This window comes from Gallinula chloropus, assembly GCF_964237585.1.
Source record: "Gallinula chloropus genome assembly, chromosome: 28".
NCBI classification, from domain to species: domain Eukaryota; kingdom Metazoa; phylum Chordata; class Aves; order Gruiformes; family Rallidae; genus Gallinula; species Gallinula chloropus.
The window spans coordinates 849698-865653 of NC_140113.1; the positions used below are offsets into that span (position 1 = coordinate 849698).

At 51.4% G+C, this 15956-nt stretch overlaps 1 protein-coding gene across 6 annotated transcripts; it reads left to right on the plus strand.

The window, feature by feature from the left end:
- The first annotated feature begins 959 nt into the window (after positions 1–959).
- Positions 960–15160, plus strand: LOC311201802 (uncharacterized protein). Of its 6 annotated transcripts, XM_084276254.1 has the most exons (29): positions 960–1008; positions 1727–1747; positions 2111–2131; positions 2560–2580; positions 3152–3172; positions 3528–3548; positions 4108–4128; positions 4501–4521; positions 5086–5106; positions 5668–5688; positions 6054–6074; positions 6443–6463; positions 7032–7052; positions 7611–7631; positions 8081–8101; positions 8600–8620; positions 9085–9105; positions 9475–9495; positions 10047–10067; positions 10430–10450; positions 11004–11024; positions 11599–11619; positions 11970–11990; positions 12312–12332; positions 12823–12843; positions 13333–13353; positions 13852–13872; positions 14291–14380; positions 14770–15160. In XM_084276254.1, exons 2-28 carry the CDS (start codon positions 1744–1746, stop codon positions 14344–14346), a joined length of 585 nt encoding a protein of 194 aa, XP_084132380.1. In that variant the 5' UTR covers positions 960–1008; positions 1727–1743; the 3' UTR covers positions 14347–14380; positions 14770–15160. The 6 variants fall into 6 exon arrangements, with proteins under 6 accessions (XP_084132380.1, XP_084132375.1, XP_084132377.1 ...); XM_084276249.1 differs by lacking the exons at positions 960–1008; positions 1727–1747; positions 2111–2131; positions 2560–2580; positions 3152–3172 and having other exon boundaries at positions 3184–3548; XM_084276251.1 differs by lacking the exons at positions 960–1008; positions 1727–1747; positions 2111–2131; ... (1 more) ...; positions 3152–3172; positions 13852–13872 and having other exon boundaries at positions 3184–3548.
- The last annotated feature ends 796 nt before the right edge of the window (positions 15161–15956 follow it).

The window sequence follows — 15956 nt, forward strand, 5'->3', positions numbered from 1 at the left end:
GTGCATAGGGAGTTTAGGCTCATGAAGTGCAGTGGGCTTTGTGCAACCTGTGTGGGTCTCATATTTAAATAGGAGAGGGGGGGTCATATCTGAACCACTCCAAGTGACTCTGAGTTTTGGGTAAAGAAACCATATAGAGGAAACAAAGCAAGGTACCATGACCCACAGCCCATGTATTATTTGGGGGCTGAAGCAGCAGAGCAAACTGCACATTTCCTGTTGCTTTCCTGCAGGAAGCCTCGTGCAGGCATCACCCTTGCTGTGGTATGAGGTGCAGCATGATGCCAGGAGCAAATGGTGCAAGCAGGCTCCTGCTAGTCACCTTAAGGTGGACTATTTGACCTTACATCAGAAACATATTGGAAAGGCTTTTTGGGAGCCATCTGTACCAAATCACCAATGATGGACACCTCCCCAGCAGACGTACCCCCAGTCTGTCCTAGGATCTGCAGATGCTGGGATTACTAGAGGAGGGACTGGCTAAGGGCCAGGTGGGAGGATTGGCAGACTGACTGAGGACAAGAACCAAGACCTCAGGGAATGGTTTGGTTTGCATCAAGTGTCTGTTACTTCCCTCATTTCCCCCAGAAAGCACAAAAGAAGGTTGTTTGCACCAGTAAAGATCCCTGCCTTGCTACTGGTGGCCATTATCTCGTGATTCCTGAAACATCTTTGTATGTTAACTCTGCCCCTAACACCTCCTGAGGTGCCAACCCTCACCAGGTGCTGTTCCCCAGCACAGGCTGCTGGGAGAGGTGCCCCTCCAGGAAAAGCCACCTCCAGCACCGGCACCCAGGTGGGGATGGGGAGGATGTTGGTTTCCCTTTCCTGCCTTGTCCCTGGGTCCTGCTTGCAGTTGTATTTTCTGACTCTGGGCTTTGGCAGGCGGATGTGGAACTTCTGTTTGTTTCCAGGGGGTGGAGCCTCAACTCACACGCACAGATTGTTAATTGAAACTCAGCAAAGGTCTGTGCGCAGACTGAAGCACCAGCAGCTCCTACGCGTCTGGTGAGTGATTTTTTATTGTACAGGGGGGTTAGAATATTTCCTCTCATTCAGAGTAAGTAAATCCTGGTGAGGGGCAGTGGGGCAGAGCAGGGTGCTGCACTGGGGAGCCCCAAATCCCTGGAAGGGACTCTTTGGGTTTGGGTGGCTCCTGACATTAGGGGTCGAATACAAAAAGCCTGGGTGGGCTGATGGGAGGATGGGTGGAGAGATCCATTCCTGGTGCAAGGCAGTGTGTTCATACACCCCAACAAAAGTGAGCTGGGGATAAGCCCAAAATCTCAGCTCCACAGGAGTGAAGCTGTTGCCTCTGATCAAATCTTACTTTTGGTTTTGCTTTCTAGAGGAAGCAGCTGCAGAACTAAGTGAGTGTCTGTGAGCTCTGGCATGGTGTGGGCTCCAGTCCTGGGCACACTGTGCTTGGCCCTTTTGCCTCCTTGCTCGTCCTCCCTATCCAGCAATCCTTGGGCCTGAGAAAGCCCAAAGCAATGTGTCTGCAGGCATAGGCAGCTTGAGGATACCAGTGCAGGGATGGACCCTCTGCCCTGCCCAAGGGCTCTGGGCCCAAACCAAGAAACATGAAATGCTGGGGTTTGAGGGTCTTTTCCCGTTTCTCAAATAAGCTATTTTAACTCTGCATGAGCTCTGTCTGCTCTTCATGAGCATTTGACATTAAAATCTAGGCTACCTGATGAAATATTTCTTTTTCTTTAATTTCCAGCTGGAGAAACTGAAGAAATGGGTGAGTCTTCTTGAGCTCTGGCACAGCTTGGGGTCCTGTCTGGGACACACTGTGCACTGCCATTTCCCTCTTCACCCACCCTCTCCATCCCTGCATCCCTGGGTCTGGGAAAGCCCCTGGGGATGTGGCAGGAAGAGTGGGTGACTCAGTGAGACCAGCACAGAGCTGGAAACATGTCCCTGCACAGAGCCCTGGGCACCAGCCATGGTATATGATCATGCTTCAAATGAGACATTCCTGAAGGGGTTGACCATTTCAAAGACACAGCTTTTGGGGGCTGGACCTTTGCCTGATCTTTATGAGAAATTATGTCCTGAACTTCTATGCCAATTGATCAAATAATTCTCTATCTTTGCTTTCCAGGTGCAAAAAATTCAGCACAGTGTGAGTCCTTGTGATGTATGCTCTTCCTAACCCTCTCCCTTGTCCAGGCACCCTAGGGACCAGCTCTGGGACATAGCCAGGCTAGAGGGAGCCATTCCTGGGATTTGGGTGGGTTTTGCACTTTCCAAAGAACTAGTTTACTGTCCTTCTTAGTTTTGTATGCTCTTTCTGAGCAGTTATGGAATTAGGGTGGTCAGCTCAGCTCCACCAGGATGGGCTGGAACTATTCCTGTGTCCAGAGACCCTTGGCTCCAGCCATGGAATATGACCAGGCTGCAGGGCCACATTCCCATGGGTTTAGGGAATTTTCTATTTCCCTTATAGAGAGTTTGGGTTCTGCACTAGCTCTGCCTGATCTTCATGAGCTGTTATCACATAAAAATCTCTCCCTCCTGATCAAATATTGCTTTTTTTTTTTTGCTTTCCAGACAAACAAGCTGCAGCACTGAGTGAGTGTCCATGACCTCTGGCACAGAGTGTGGTCCTGTTGCAATTGCTCTGTGCTCGTCCATTGCCCTCCTTGCTTGTCCTCTCCATCCCTGCATCCCTGGATCTGGGAAAGCTCAAGGCCTTGTGCCTGGGAGGGTGGGCAGCTCAGGGAGACCAGTGCAGGGAAAAGACCTTCTCCCCTGCCCAGGGGACCTGGGCAGCAGCCATGGGAAATGAGCAGGCTGGAGGGAGCCATTGCTGAGGTTTGGGGAGGACATTTAGAAGTTTTCAAAGAAGTAGTTTAATGTCTGCCTGAGTTCTGCGTGCTCTTCCTGAGCAGTTATGGACTCAGGGTGGTCAGCTTGGAGAGACCACAATGGGGCTGGATCCACTCACATGTCCAGAGACCCTTGTCACCAGCCATGGGATATGACCAGACTGGCTGGGAGCCCACCCCATGGGTTTGGGGAATTTTCTTTGATCCCTTATAAGCAATTTGGGGTCTGCACTAGCTCTGCCTGATCTTCATGAGCAGTTATCACATAAAAATCTGTCCCACCTGATCACATATTGCTTTTCTTTCTCTTCTAGAGAAACAAGTTGCAGCACTGAGTGAGTCACCATGAACTCCTGCACAGCTTGGAATCCAGTCCTGGGTGCTCTGTTCTTGTCCCTTTCCCTCCTTGCCCACCCTCTCCATCTCTGAATCCCTGGATCTGAGAAAGCCCAAGTTGATGTGCCTGGGAGGGTGGGCAGCTCAGAAAGACCAGCATGGGGTTTGACCCTCTCCCCTGCTCAAGCAATGGGCTATCACCAGGCTGCACAGATCCATTTCTGTTGTTTGGGAGGGTGTTTACAACTTTTCAAAGAAGTAGTTTGGAGTCTTCCCGAGCTTTGCCTTTTCCTCCAGGAAACTTTTGGGGGATTAAGCTGTCCCCTCTGTTCAGATACTCTCTTTTCTTTCTAGGAAAAAAAACTGAAGCACTAGGTGAGTGTCCATGAGCTCCAGCACAGTATGGGGTCCTCTTCCAGGGGGCCCTGTGCTTGGCCCTTTCCCTCCTTCCATGTCCTCTCCATCCCGGCATCCCTGGTTCTGGGAAAACCCAGAGTGATGTGCCCAGGAGGGTGGGCAGGTCAGTGAGACCAGCATGAGGATGGACCCCCTCCCCTGCCCCAAGGCCCTAGGCACCAGCTCTGGGATGTGACCAGTCTGGACAGAGCCATTCCTGGGGCTTGGGGGCATTTTCACAGGTTTGGTTTCATGTCTGCCTTAGTTCTGCGTGCTCTTCCTGAGCAGGGATGGACTGAGGGCGGTCAGCTCGCAGAGACGAGCGTGCGGCAGGACCACCTCCCCTGTCCAGAGACCCTTGACACCAGCCATGGGGTATGACCAGGCTGGCTGGGCGCCACTCCCATGGACTTGGGGAATTTTCTTAGAGCCATACAAGCAATTTGGGGTCTGCACTAGCTCTGCCTGATCTTCATGAGCAGTTATCACATGAAACTCTGTCCCACCTGATCAAATACTGCTTTTCTTTGCTTTCCAGAGGAACAAACTGCAGCACTGAGTGAGTCTCCATGAGCTCCAGCACGGTGTTGGGACTTGTCCTGGTTGACCTGTGCTTGTCCCTTTTCCCCCTTGCCCTTCCTCTCCATCCCTGCATCCCTGGGTCTGGGAAAGTACAAGGCCATGTGGCTGGGAGGTTGGGCAGCTCAGGGACACCAGTGTCCGTATGGATCCTCTCCCCAGCCCAGGGACCTGGGCACCAGTAATGGGAAGTGGGTAGGCTGGAGGGAGCAATTCCTAGTGTTTGGGCAGGGCATTTAAAACTGTTCAAAGATGTAGTTTGGTGCCTTCCTGAGGTGTAACTTCTCCTTCAGGAAAAGTTATGGTGTGACAAGATGTCCCCTCTATTCAAATATTGTTTTTTTCTTTCCAGGTAAAAAAGTTGCAGCACCAGGTGTGTCTCCATGATCTCATGCATGCTGTGGGGTCCTGTCATAGCCACACTGTGCTCATCCCTTTCCCTCCTTGTGCATCCTCTTCATCAATGCATCCCTGGGTCTGGAAAAACCCAAGGCCATGTGCCTGGGAGAGTGGGCAGCTCAGGGAGACCATCCAGGGATGGAAGCTCTTCCCTGCCCTGGGGCCCTAGGCCCTGGCTATGGGAAGTGACCAGGCTGGACCAAGCCATTCCTGAGGTTTGGGGGCTTTTTGCACTGTTCAGAGAAGTAGTTTAATGTCTGCCCTGGTACTGTATGCTCTTCCTGAGCAGTTATGAACTGAGGGCAGTCAGCTTCAGAGACGAGCATGGGGAAGGGTCCTCTGCCTTGTCCAGGGACCTTTTGCAACAGCCATGTGCTTTGATCATGCTGGCAGGGAGCCACTCCCATGGTTTTGTGGAATTTTCTTACTTCCTTATAATCAATTTGGGGTCTATGCTTGTTCTGCCTGATCTTCATGAGCAGTTATCACATAAAAATCTGTCCCACCTGATCAAATATTGTTTTTCTTTGCTTTACAGAGAAACAAGATGAAGCACTGAGTGAGTGTTCGTGAGTTTTGGCATGGGGTGGGGTCCTGTCCCTGGTACAATGTGCTTGTCCCTTTCCCTCATTGCCTGTCCCCTCCATCCCTGCATACATGGGTCTGGGAAAGCCCAAGTCAATGTGCCTGGGGAGGGTGGGCACAGTTACGAACACCAGCATGTCTATCACCTGTCCTGGGGCCCTCTCCACCAGCTATGGGATGTAACCAGGCTGGAGGAGCCATTCCTGAGGTTTAGGGGGAAATTTAGAACTTTTCAAAGAAATAGTTTCATGTCTGCCTTAGTTCTGCCCGCTCTTCCTGAGCAGTTATGGGCTGAGGGTGGTCAGCCAGGAGAGAAAAGCATGGGGCTGGACCCTCTCTCCTGTCCAGAGACCCTTGGCACCAGCCATGGGATATGACCAGAGTATCAGGGAGCCCATCCCATTGGTTTGGGGAATTTTCTGAGTTCCCATAGAAGTTATTTGGGGTCTGCACTAGCTCTGCCTGATCTTTGTGAGCTGTTATCACACAAAAATATGCCCCCCCTTATCAAATATTGCTTTTCTTTGCTTTCTAGAGGACCAAGCTGAATCACTGAGTGAGTCTCCATGAGTTCTGGCATGGTGTGGGGTACTGTCCTGTGTGCTCTGTGCTCATCCCTTCCTCTCCTTGCTCGTCCTCTCCATCCTGCCATCCCTGGATCTGGGAAAGCACAAGGCCATGTGCCTGGGAGAGTGGGCAACTCCAAGGGGCCATCAGGCAGCTGGACCCTCTTGCCTGTCCAGGGGGACTGTGCACGAGCCAAGGGCCATGAAGTGCTGGGAGGGTTTCGAGGTTTCGGGGGTTTTTCCCATTTCCCAAAGAAGCAGTTTTAAGTATGCGTGGCTTCTGTCTTCTCTTCATGAAAGTTGACATTAAAATCTAGGGCACCTGATAAAATATTTTACTTTCTTCACTTTCCAGTTGGAGAAACTGATGAAATGGGTGAGTCCTCTTGAGCTCCAGCATGGCGTGGGGTCCTGTCCCAGGAACTCTGTGCTCGGCCCTTTCCCTCCTTTCCTGTCCTCTCCCTTGTGGCACCCCTGAGTCGGGCAAAGCCCAAGGCAATATGCTTGGGAGTGTGGGCAGATTAGGGAGACCAGCGTAGAGCTTGAGCCTCTCCCCTACCCAGGAGAGTTGGGCATCAACTATGGGATATGACCAGGCTGGAGGGAGCAATTCATGGTGTTTGGGCAGGGAATTTACAACTCTTCAAAGTATTTTGGGGTGTCCTCAAGATCTGCCTTCTGCTTCAGGAAAAGGTGTGGGGTGACAAGCTGTCCCCTCTATTCAAATACTTGTTTTCTTTCCAGGTAATACAGATGCAGCACTGGGTGAGTGTCCCTGAGTTCTGGCACTGTGTGGTGTCCTGTCCCAGGCTGTCTGTGCTTGGCCCTTTCCTTCCTTGCCTATGGTCCCCATCCCTGCAACCTTAGGTCTGGGAAAGCTCAAAGCCTTGTGCCTGGGAGGGTGTGCATCTCAGGCAGACCAGCATGGGGATGGACCCTCTGCCCTGACCAGGCACCTTAGGCACCAGCTATGGGACACAGCCAGGCTAGAGGAAGCCATTCTTGGGGTTTGGGGACCTTTTGCACTTTCCAAAGAACTAGTTTACTGTCTGCCCAAGTTCTGCATGCTCTTCTTGAGCCGTTATGGACTGAGGGTGGTCAGATCAGAGAGACCAGCATGAGGCTGGAACCCCTTCCCTGTCCAGAGAGCTTTGGCACCAGCCATGGAATATGATCAGGCTGGCATGGAGACACTCACGTGGGTTGTGGGAATTTTCTGAGTTCCCTTACAAACAATTTGGGTCTGCACTAGCTCTGCCTGACCTTCATGAGCAGTTATCACGTTAAAAAATCTGTCCCTCCTGATCAAATATTGCTTTTGTTTGCTTTCCAGAAGAACAAACTGCAGCACTGAGTGTCCATGAACTCTGGCATGGCATGGGGTCCTGTCCCAGATCCCCTGTGCTCAGGCCTTTCCCTCCTCTCTCATCCTTTCCACCCCTGCATCCCTGGGTCCAGGAAAGCCCAAGTTGATGTGGCTGGGGGTGGTGGGCAGCTCAGGGAGACCAGTGCATGGCTGGAAACTCTCTGCTGCTAGAGGATTTGGGAATCAGCCATGGAACATGACCAGGCTGGAGGAAGCCATTCCTGGGGTATATGGGCATTTAGAAGTTTTCAGAGAAGTAGTTTAATGTCTACCTGAGTTCTGCCTGCTCTTCCTGAGCAGCTATGGGCTGAGGGTGGTCAGCCAGGAGAGAAAAGCATGGGGCTGGACCCTCTCTCCTGTCCAGAGACCCTTGGCACCAGCCATGGGATATGACCAGAGTATCAGGGAGCCCATCCCATTGGTTTGGGGAATTTTCTGAGTTCCCATAGAAGTTATTTGGGGTCTGCACTAGCTCTGCCTGATCTTCACGAGCAGTTATCCCATAAAACTCTGCCCCACCTGATCCATATTTTCTTTACTTTCCAGAGAAAAAAGCTGCAGCACTGAGTGAGTATCCATGAGCTCTGGCACAGCACTGAGACCTCTCCTGGTCACTCTATGCTCGTCCCTTTCCTTTCTTGCCCATCCTCTCTGTCACTGAACCCCTGGGTCTGTGAAAGCCCAAAGCAATGTGGCTGGGAGGGTGGGCAGCTTGGGGAGAAGAGCTGGTGCGTAGACCCTCTCCCCTGTCCATGGGCCCTCATCAGCAGTTATGGACTTAGGGGTGGTCAGCTCAGAGAGACCAGCATGGAGCTTGAATGTCTCATCTGTCCAGAGACCCTTGGAACCAGCCATGAGACATAACCCAGCTGGCAGGGAGCTGCTGCCTGGTTTTAGGGAAATTTCTTAATGATAAGCAATTTGGGGTCTGCACTAGCTCTGCCTGATCTTCATGAGCAGTTATCACATAAAAATCTGTCCCACCTGATCACATATTGCTTCTCCTTTCTTTCCAGATGAACCAGCTGCAGTACTGGGTGAGTCTTCGTGAGCTCCTGCAGAAAGTGGGGTTCTGTCCCAGGTCCAATGTGATCAGACCTTGTTGTCTTTTCCCATCCTCTCCATCCCTACATCCTTTTGTCTGGGAAAGCCCAAAGTGATGTAGCTGTGAGGAGGAGGCAGCTCGTGGGGACCAGCATGGGGACGGATACTCTCCCCTGCCCTGGGTTCCTCTGCACCAGCTATGGGATGTGACCAGGCTGAAAGAGCATGCTCTTCCTGAGAAGTTATAGACTGATGGTGGTCAGCTTAGAAGGACCAGCACATGGCAGGACCCTCTCCCCTGCCCAGACACCTTGGCACATGCCATGAGACATGACCAGGCTGGCAGGGAGCCACTTCCAGGGGTTTAGGGGATTTTCTTAGTTCCCTTCTAAGCAAGATGGGGTCTGCACTAGCTCTGCCTGATCTTCATGAGCAGTTATCACGTAATAACCTGTCCCACCTGATCAAATGTTTTTTTGTTTGCTTTCCAGAGGAACAAGCTGCAGAACAGAGTGAGTCTCCATGAGCTCCTGGATGGCGTGGGGTCATGCAGGGAACGGTTGAGGTCATCCAGGGTCATCCGTTTGGGAACGGTTGGACTTGATGATCTTAAAGGTCTTTTCCAACCTTGTGATTCTGTGATACCCTGGTCACTAGGCACTCGTCCCTTTCTGTCCTCGCCCCTCCTCTCCATCACAACATCCCTGGGTCTGGGAAGGCCCAAGGCATTGTCCCTGGGAGGCTGGGCAACTCAGAGACAGCAGCCAGGGATGAGCCCTCTCCACTGCCCAAGAGCAGGGGCCCAAGCCAAGGGACATGACAATCTGGCAGGGACAAATTTCTGGGATTTGATGGTATTTTCCTATTTCCCAGAGAAGCAATTTTAAATATTCATGAACTCTGCCTGCTCTTCATGAGCAGTTGACATAAAAATGAAGGCCTCCTGATCAAATATTTCTCTTTCTTTACTTTCCAGTCGGGGAATCTGAAAAAATGGGTGAGTCTTCTTCAGCTCCATCATGACTTAGTGTCCTGTCTCAGGAACTCCATTCTTGGCACTTTCTGTCCTTCTCGTCCTCTCCATCCTGGCTTCTCTTAGTCTGGAAAGCCGAAGGAGATGTCCCTGGGAGGGTGGGGAGCTCAGGGAAACCAGCGTGAGTCTCAACCCTCTTGCCTACCCAGGCAACCTGTGCACAACCCATGGGATATGACCAGGCTGGAAGGAGCAATTCTTGCTGTTTGGGCAGGGCGTTTGCAACTGTTCAAAGAAGTTGGTTTGGGTCTTCCCAAGCTCTGCTGTCTTCTTCAGGAATAGTTTTGGGGAAACAAGCTGCCCCCTTTGTTCAAATACCTTTTTTCTTTCCAGGTAAAAACGATACAGCACTGAGTGAGTGTCTGTGAGCTCCATCATGGTGTGGGGTCCTGTCTTTGGTCCTCTATGCTTCATTCTTTCCTTCCTTGTCCATAGTCCCCATCCCTGCATCCCTGGGTCTGGTAAAGCCCAAAGCCTTATGCCTGGGAGGGTGGGCATCTCAGGGAGTTCAGTACGGGGACTGACCCTCTCCCCTGTCCCGGGGTCCTCTGCTCCAGCTATGGGAAGTGATCAGGCTGGAGGGAGCCATTCCTGGTGTTTGGAATCCTTTTGCTTTTATGAAGGCTGTAATTTAGTATCTGCCTTCCTTCTGCATGCTTTTCCTGAGGGCGGTCTGCTTCGGGAGATCACAACTGGGCTGCTGCCTCTCCCATCTTCAGAAACCTTTGACACCAGCCATGGGATATGACAAGGCTGTATGGTAGCTACTTCATGATCCTGTGGAATTTTCTGAGGTCTCTTATATGCAATTTAGGGCCTGTGCTCAGTATGCCTGATCTTCATGAGCAGTTATCACATAAAAATCTGTCCCACCTGATCAAATATTGCTTTTCTTTTCTTTCCAGAGGAACAAGCTGCAGCACTGGGTGAGTGTCTGTTATCTCTGGAACAGCATGGCATGTTCTGTGCTCATTCCTTTCCCTCTTTGCTGGTCCTCTTCATCCCTGCATCCCTGGATCTGGGAAAGCCTAAGGTGATGTGCCTGGAAGGGTGGGCAGCTCAGGGAGACCAACATAGAGCAGGACCCTCTCCCCTGTCCAGAGACCCTTGGCAACAGCTATGGAATATGACTGAGCTGGCAGAGAGCCACTCCCATGGGTTTGGGGAGTTTTCTTAATACGCTTATGAGCAACTGGGGGTCTGCACTAGCTCTTCCTGATCTCCATGAGCAGTTATCACATAAAAATCTGTTCTACCTGATCAAATATTACTTCTCTTTGCTTTCCAGAGAAACAAGCTGTAGCAATCAGTAAGTATCCATGAGCTATGGAATGGCATTGGGTCCACTGTGCTCATCCCTTTCTCTCCTTGCCCATCCTCTCCATCCCTGCAACTCTGGGTCTGGGAAAGCCCAAGGCCTTGTCCCTGGGAGAGTGGGCAGCTCGGGGAGACCAGCTCAGTCGTAGACCCTCTCCCCTGCCCAGTGACCTGTGAACCTATGGGAAATGACCAGGCTGGATTGAGCCGTTCCTGGGTTTTGGGGGCTCTTTTGCACTTTTTAAAGAAGTACTTTAATGTCTGCCTTCGTTCTGCATGTTCTTTCTGAGCAGTGATGGATTGAGCATGTTCTGCTCAGACAGATCAGAATGTGGCTGGACCCTGTCCCCTTTCCAGAGACCCTTGGCTCCATGAATGTGATATGACCAGGCTGGCAGGGAGCCATTCCCCTGGGTTTGGGGAATTTTTTTAATTCCATTAGAAGCAATTTGGGGTCTGTGCTAGTTCTGCCAGATCTTCATGAGCAGTTATCTCATAAAAATCTCTCCCACCTGATCAAATACTGATTTTTCTTTGTCTTCTAGAGAAACAAGTTGCAGCGCTGGGTGAGTCTCTGTGAGCTCTGGCACGGCGTGGGGTCCTGTCCCAGGTCCCCTGTGCTTGTCCCTTTCCCTACTTGCCCATGCTCTCCATCCATGCATCCCTGCATCTGGAAAAGCCCAAGGCAGTGTGCCTGGGAGGGTGGGCAGCTCAGGGAGACCAGTCCTTGGATTGACCCTCTCCCATGCCCTGAGGCCTTCTGCTTCACTATGGGAAGTGGCCAGGCTCAAGGGAGCCATTTCTGGGGTTTGTGGTTTTTTTTCAGTTTTCAAAGAAGTAGTTTAAGTTCAAAGAAGTAGCCTTAGTTCTCTATGTTCTTCCTGAGTTCTTATGGAATGAGGGCAGTCTGCCCACAAAGACCAGAATGGGGCTGAACCCTCTCTTCTGTCCAGAGAGCGTAGGCACCATTGATGGGATATGATTTGGCTGTATAGGAGCCCCTCCCATAGTTTTGGGGAATTTTCTTTGTTCCCCTTTAAGCAATTTGACACTTGTGCTAACTCTGCCTGATGTTCATGAGCAGTTATCTCATAAAAATCTGTCCCACCTGATCAAATATTGCTTTTCTTTGCTTTTCAGTGGAACAAACTGCAGCACTGGGTGAGTCTCCATGAGCTCCTGCATGGTACTCAGTATTCAGCCTTTTCCTTCCTTGCTCATCTTCTCCATCCTGGCATCCCTGGGTCTGGGAAAGCCCAAGATCATGTGGCTGGGAGGGTGGGCAGCTCAGGGAGACCAGTGTGGGTATGCACCCTCTCTCAGGAGACCTGGGCAAAAGCCATTGGGCTTCACTGGGCTGGAGGGAGCCGTTCCTGCTGTTTGGTGGGGGCATTTACAACTTGTCAAAGAAGTAGTTTGGGTTTGCCTGAGTTCTGTGTGCTCTTCCTGAGAAGTTATGGAATGAGAAACTTTCTCTTCTGATCAAATATTGCTTTTTGTTTACTTTTCAGAGAAACGACCTTCTACATGGGGTGAGTCTCTGTGAGCTCTCGCACAGTGTTGGGTCCTGGTCTGGGGGCTCTCTGCTTGGCCTTTTTCCCCTTTTCCCATTTTGACTACATTTCAATAGGAAGAAATTTAAGTTCTGCCTGAGCTCTGCCCCTCTTCCCTATCTAAAGCACCAGCCATGAGACATGACCAAGTAGGCAGGCAGTAGTTCAGTGGTTAGAGAGGCTATTTGCACTCCCCTGATAAATAGTTTGATGTAATTCCCATGCTTTGCCTTCTCACACATGAGCACTTAGGGGATGACAAGCTGTGTCTTTTGATCTAATAGTGGTTTTGCTTTACAGATAAGCTAGTCCTGCTGATTGGTGAGTCTCCATGAGCTCTGGCACGGCGTGCGGTCCTGTCCCGGGCACTCTATTCTCAATCCTTTTCCTCCTTGCCCATCCTTTCCATCCCTGCAACTCTGGGTCTGGGAAAGCCCAAGGCCATGTGCCTGGGAGGGTGGTCAGCTCAGGGACACCAAGGCGGAGCTTCACCCTCTAAAGTTCCTAGAGCCCCGGCCATCAGCCATGGGTTGTATCTTGGGTGGCAAGGAGCCATTCCTGTAATTTCACAGAAGTCTGACCACATTCCAAAGGAAAGAAATTTAAGTTTTGCCTGAGCCTTGCCCCTCTTCCCTCTCTAAAGCACCAGACGTGAGACATGACCAGGCAAGGAGTAGTTTCATGGGGTTTGGGGTCTTTTTGCACTCCCCAGGTGAATTGATGTCATTCCATTAGATCTGTCTGCTCACTCGTGAGCACTTAAGGGATGAAAAACTGTGTCCCCTGATTGAATGTGGTTTTTGCTTTACAGAGAAAACAGGTCCGCTGATTGGTGAGTCTCCGTGAGCTCTGGCACAGTGTGGAACTTTGTTCTGGGTGTTCTGTGCTCAGCCCTTTCCCTCCTTGCCCTTCCTCTCCATCCCTGCATCCCTGGGTCTGGGAAAACCCAAGGCAATGTGCCTGAGAGGGTGGGCAGCTCGGGGACATCAAGGTGGGGCTTCACCTCAAGCTCCCAGAGAGCAGAGCATCAGCCATGGGATGTATCTGGGGTGGCAGGGAGCCATTCCTGTCATATCACAATGGTTGTACCACATTCCAAAAGGAAGAAATCCAAGTTCTGCCTGAGTTCTGCCCCTCTTCCCTCTCTAGAGCACCAGCCATGAGACATGACCAGGCAGGGAGTAGTTTCGTAGGTTTGGGGTCTTTTTGCACTCCCCAGATAAACAGTTTGATGTAATTCCCATGCTTTGCCTTCTCACTCATGAGCACTTAGAGGATAACAAGCTGTGTCTTTTGATCTAATAGTGGTTTTGCTTTACAGATAAGCTAGTCCTGCTGATTGGTGAGTCTCCATGAGCTCTGGCACGGCGTGCGGTCCTGTCCCGGGCACTCTATTCTCAATCCTTTTCCTCCTTGCCCATCCTTTCCATCCCTGCATCCCTGGGACTGGGAAAGCCCAAGGCCATGTGCCTGGGAGGGTGGTCAGCTCAGGGACACCAAGGTGGAGCTTCACCCTCTAAAGTTCCTAGAGCCCTGGCCCTGGCAATCAGCCATGGGTTGTATCTTGGGTGGCAAGGAGCCATTCCTGTAATTTCACAGAAGTCTGACCACATTCCAAAGGAAAGAAATTTAAGTTTTGCCTGAGCCTTGCCCCTCTTCCCTCTCTAAAGCACCAGCCATGAGACATGACCAGGCAGGGAGTAGTTTCGTGGGTTTGGGGTCTTTTTGCACTCCCCAGATAAACAGTTTGATGTAATTCCCATGCTTTGACTTCTCACTCATGAGCACTTATGGGGTGACAAGTTGTGTCTTTTGATCTAATATTGGTTTTGCTTTACAGAGAAACTAGCTCCACTGCTTGGTGAGTCTCCGTGAGCTCTGGCACAGTGTGGAATCCTGTTCTGGACATTCTGTGCTCAGCCCTTTCCCTCCCTTCCCGTCCTCTCCATCCCTGCATCCCTGAGTCTGGAAAACGCAAGATCACATGCCTGGGAGAGTGGTCAGCTCAGGGACACTAGTGTGGGGCTTCACCTTCCCAAGGTCCCAGAGAGCAGAGCATTAGCCATGGGATGTACCTGGGGTGGCAGGGAGCCATTTCTGTCATTTCATTATGTTTTTACCACATTCCAAAAGGAAGAAATTTACATTCTGCCTGAGCCCTGCCCCTCATTCCTCTCTAGAGCACCAGCCATGAGACACAACCAAGCAGGCCAGGAGTAGTTTCGTGGGTTTGGGGTCTTTTTGCACTCCCCAGACACACCGTTTGATGTCATTCACAGGCTTTATCTTCAAAATCATCTTCCAAGTGCAGCATAGTCGGATGATCGAACCTTGATTTTGCTTTACAGAGATGTTAGCTTCACTGATTGGTGAGTCTCCGTGAGCTCTGGCATAGTGTGGGGTTCTGTCCCACAGGAGCACTCTGTTCTCAACCTTTTTCCTCCTTGCCCATCTTCTCCATCCATCCCGTCATCCCTGGGTCTGGGAAGGCCCAGGGTGATGTGCCAGGGAGGGTGGGCAGCTCAAGGAGTTCAGTGCGGGGCTGGACCTTCTTTCCTGCCCAGAGCTGCTGGGGACTGGTTCTGGGATGTGACCAGGCTGGCAGGAAGCCATTTCTGGGTTTGGGGGACTTTCTTACTACATCAGAAAGAAGGAATTTGGTGTCTGTGTCACCTCTTCCTGCTCCTTTATGAACTATTTTGAGATGAGGAGCTTTCCCACCTGATCAGATGTTGTTGTGGGTTTTTTTTCTTTCTAGCAACGCAAGCTCAAGACCTGGGCTTTTACAACAGCTATCAAGAGAGATTTGGAGGTCTGCCTTAGCTCTGACTGCTTCTTCATGAGTGCTCATAAGATGTACAGTTCTTCCCTCTATTATACATCCTTTTATTATTCGCTTCCCACTGAAAGGACCAGCAGCAGCTGGGAAGTCTCCATGACCTCCGGCATGGCATGGGGTCCTGTCCTGAGCCAGCTCTGCTAGGTCTTAACTCTCCTTGTACGTCCTCTATTTTCATCCATCCCATATATGTGGTGTCGCACTTTTCCTTGGAGGATGATGAGTTCTGTGATCTCTGAGAAACCTGCATGGGGCTGGACACTCTCCCCTGAACAATAAATACTGGCTTCAGTAAAGATTTGCACCTGAACATGGACTCTAGCTGTGGGGGTTCCTGCGGGGTTTGTGCTGATTCCTGGCTGTCACTGAAGGGGATTTGCAGCGGGCTTGGAGCAGTGGTTGGAGCAGGAGCCTGGGGGCAGCTGCCAGCAGGGTGAGCACGGGGCAGAGGGTGGGAGGCAGGGGCCACTCCCAACTCAGGCCCCTCTCGTCTTGGTTCTGGGGTTCCCCCTACTCAGCCAGCACCTCATGTCCTCTGACACCACTCATCTGTCTGCATGCTTTTGCGCCACCCAATCCTGTTGGGATCAAGCCTGAGGTGTGTTTCCCTCCTGCCCTTCCGAGCTGGGCACTCGGTACAGGCAGCGGCAGCTCGTGGCTGGTTTAGGGACTGGGCTCTGTGCACAAAAGCCTCTTTGTACCCGAGCGGCTTTAGGGGCAGCAGAAGAGGAAAGTCCTGACTGGGGAAATTATTTTCCCACCCTGGGGCTCTGGGAAAGCGATATTTAGTGATATTGATTGCTGTGGCTGCTGCTGCTGAGTGGTTTCATGCTGCAGTGGAGCTGGGGGTCAGTAGAGTTGGGCAGGATGGGGATGGGGTGAGTTCGGTTGTTATGGGATACAGTGGTATGGAGTGTAATGGGATGGGTTTCAGTGGGTTTGGAAGGGCTGTGATGGGCAAGGTGAGACAGGATGTTGCTGTCAGTGGGGGGCCAGGTTTGCTCGAGCCCTCCAAGCATGGGAAGAGGCTGGGGATGTGGGAACCGAGAACAAAGCGGTGCCCAGGCACCTGACAGCTTCGAGCCAGTACTGATACTTGTTCCCAA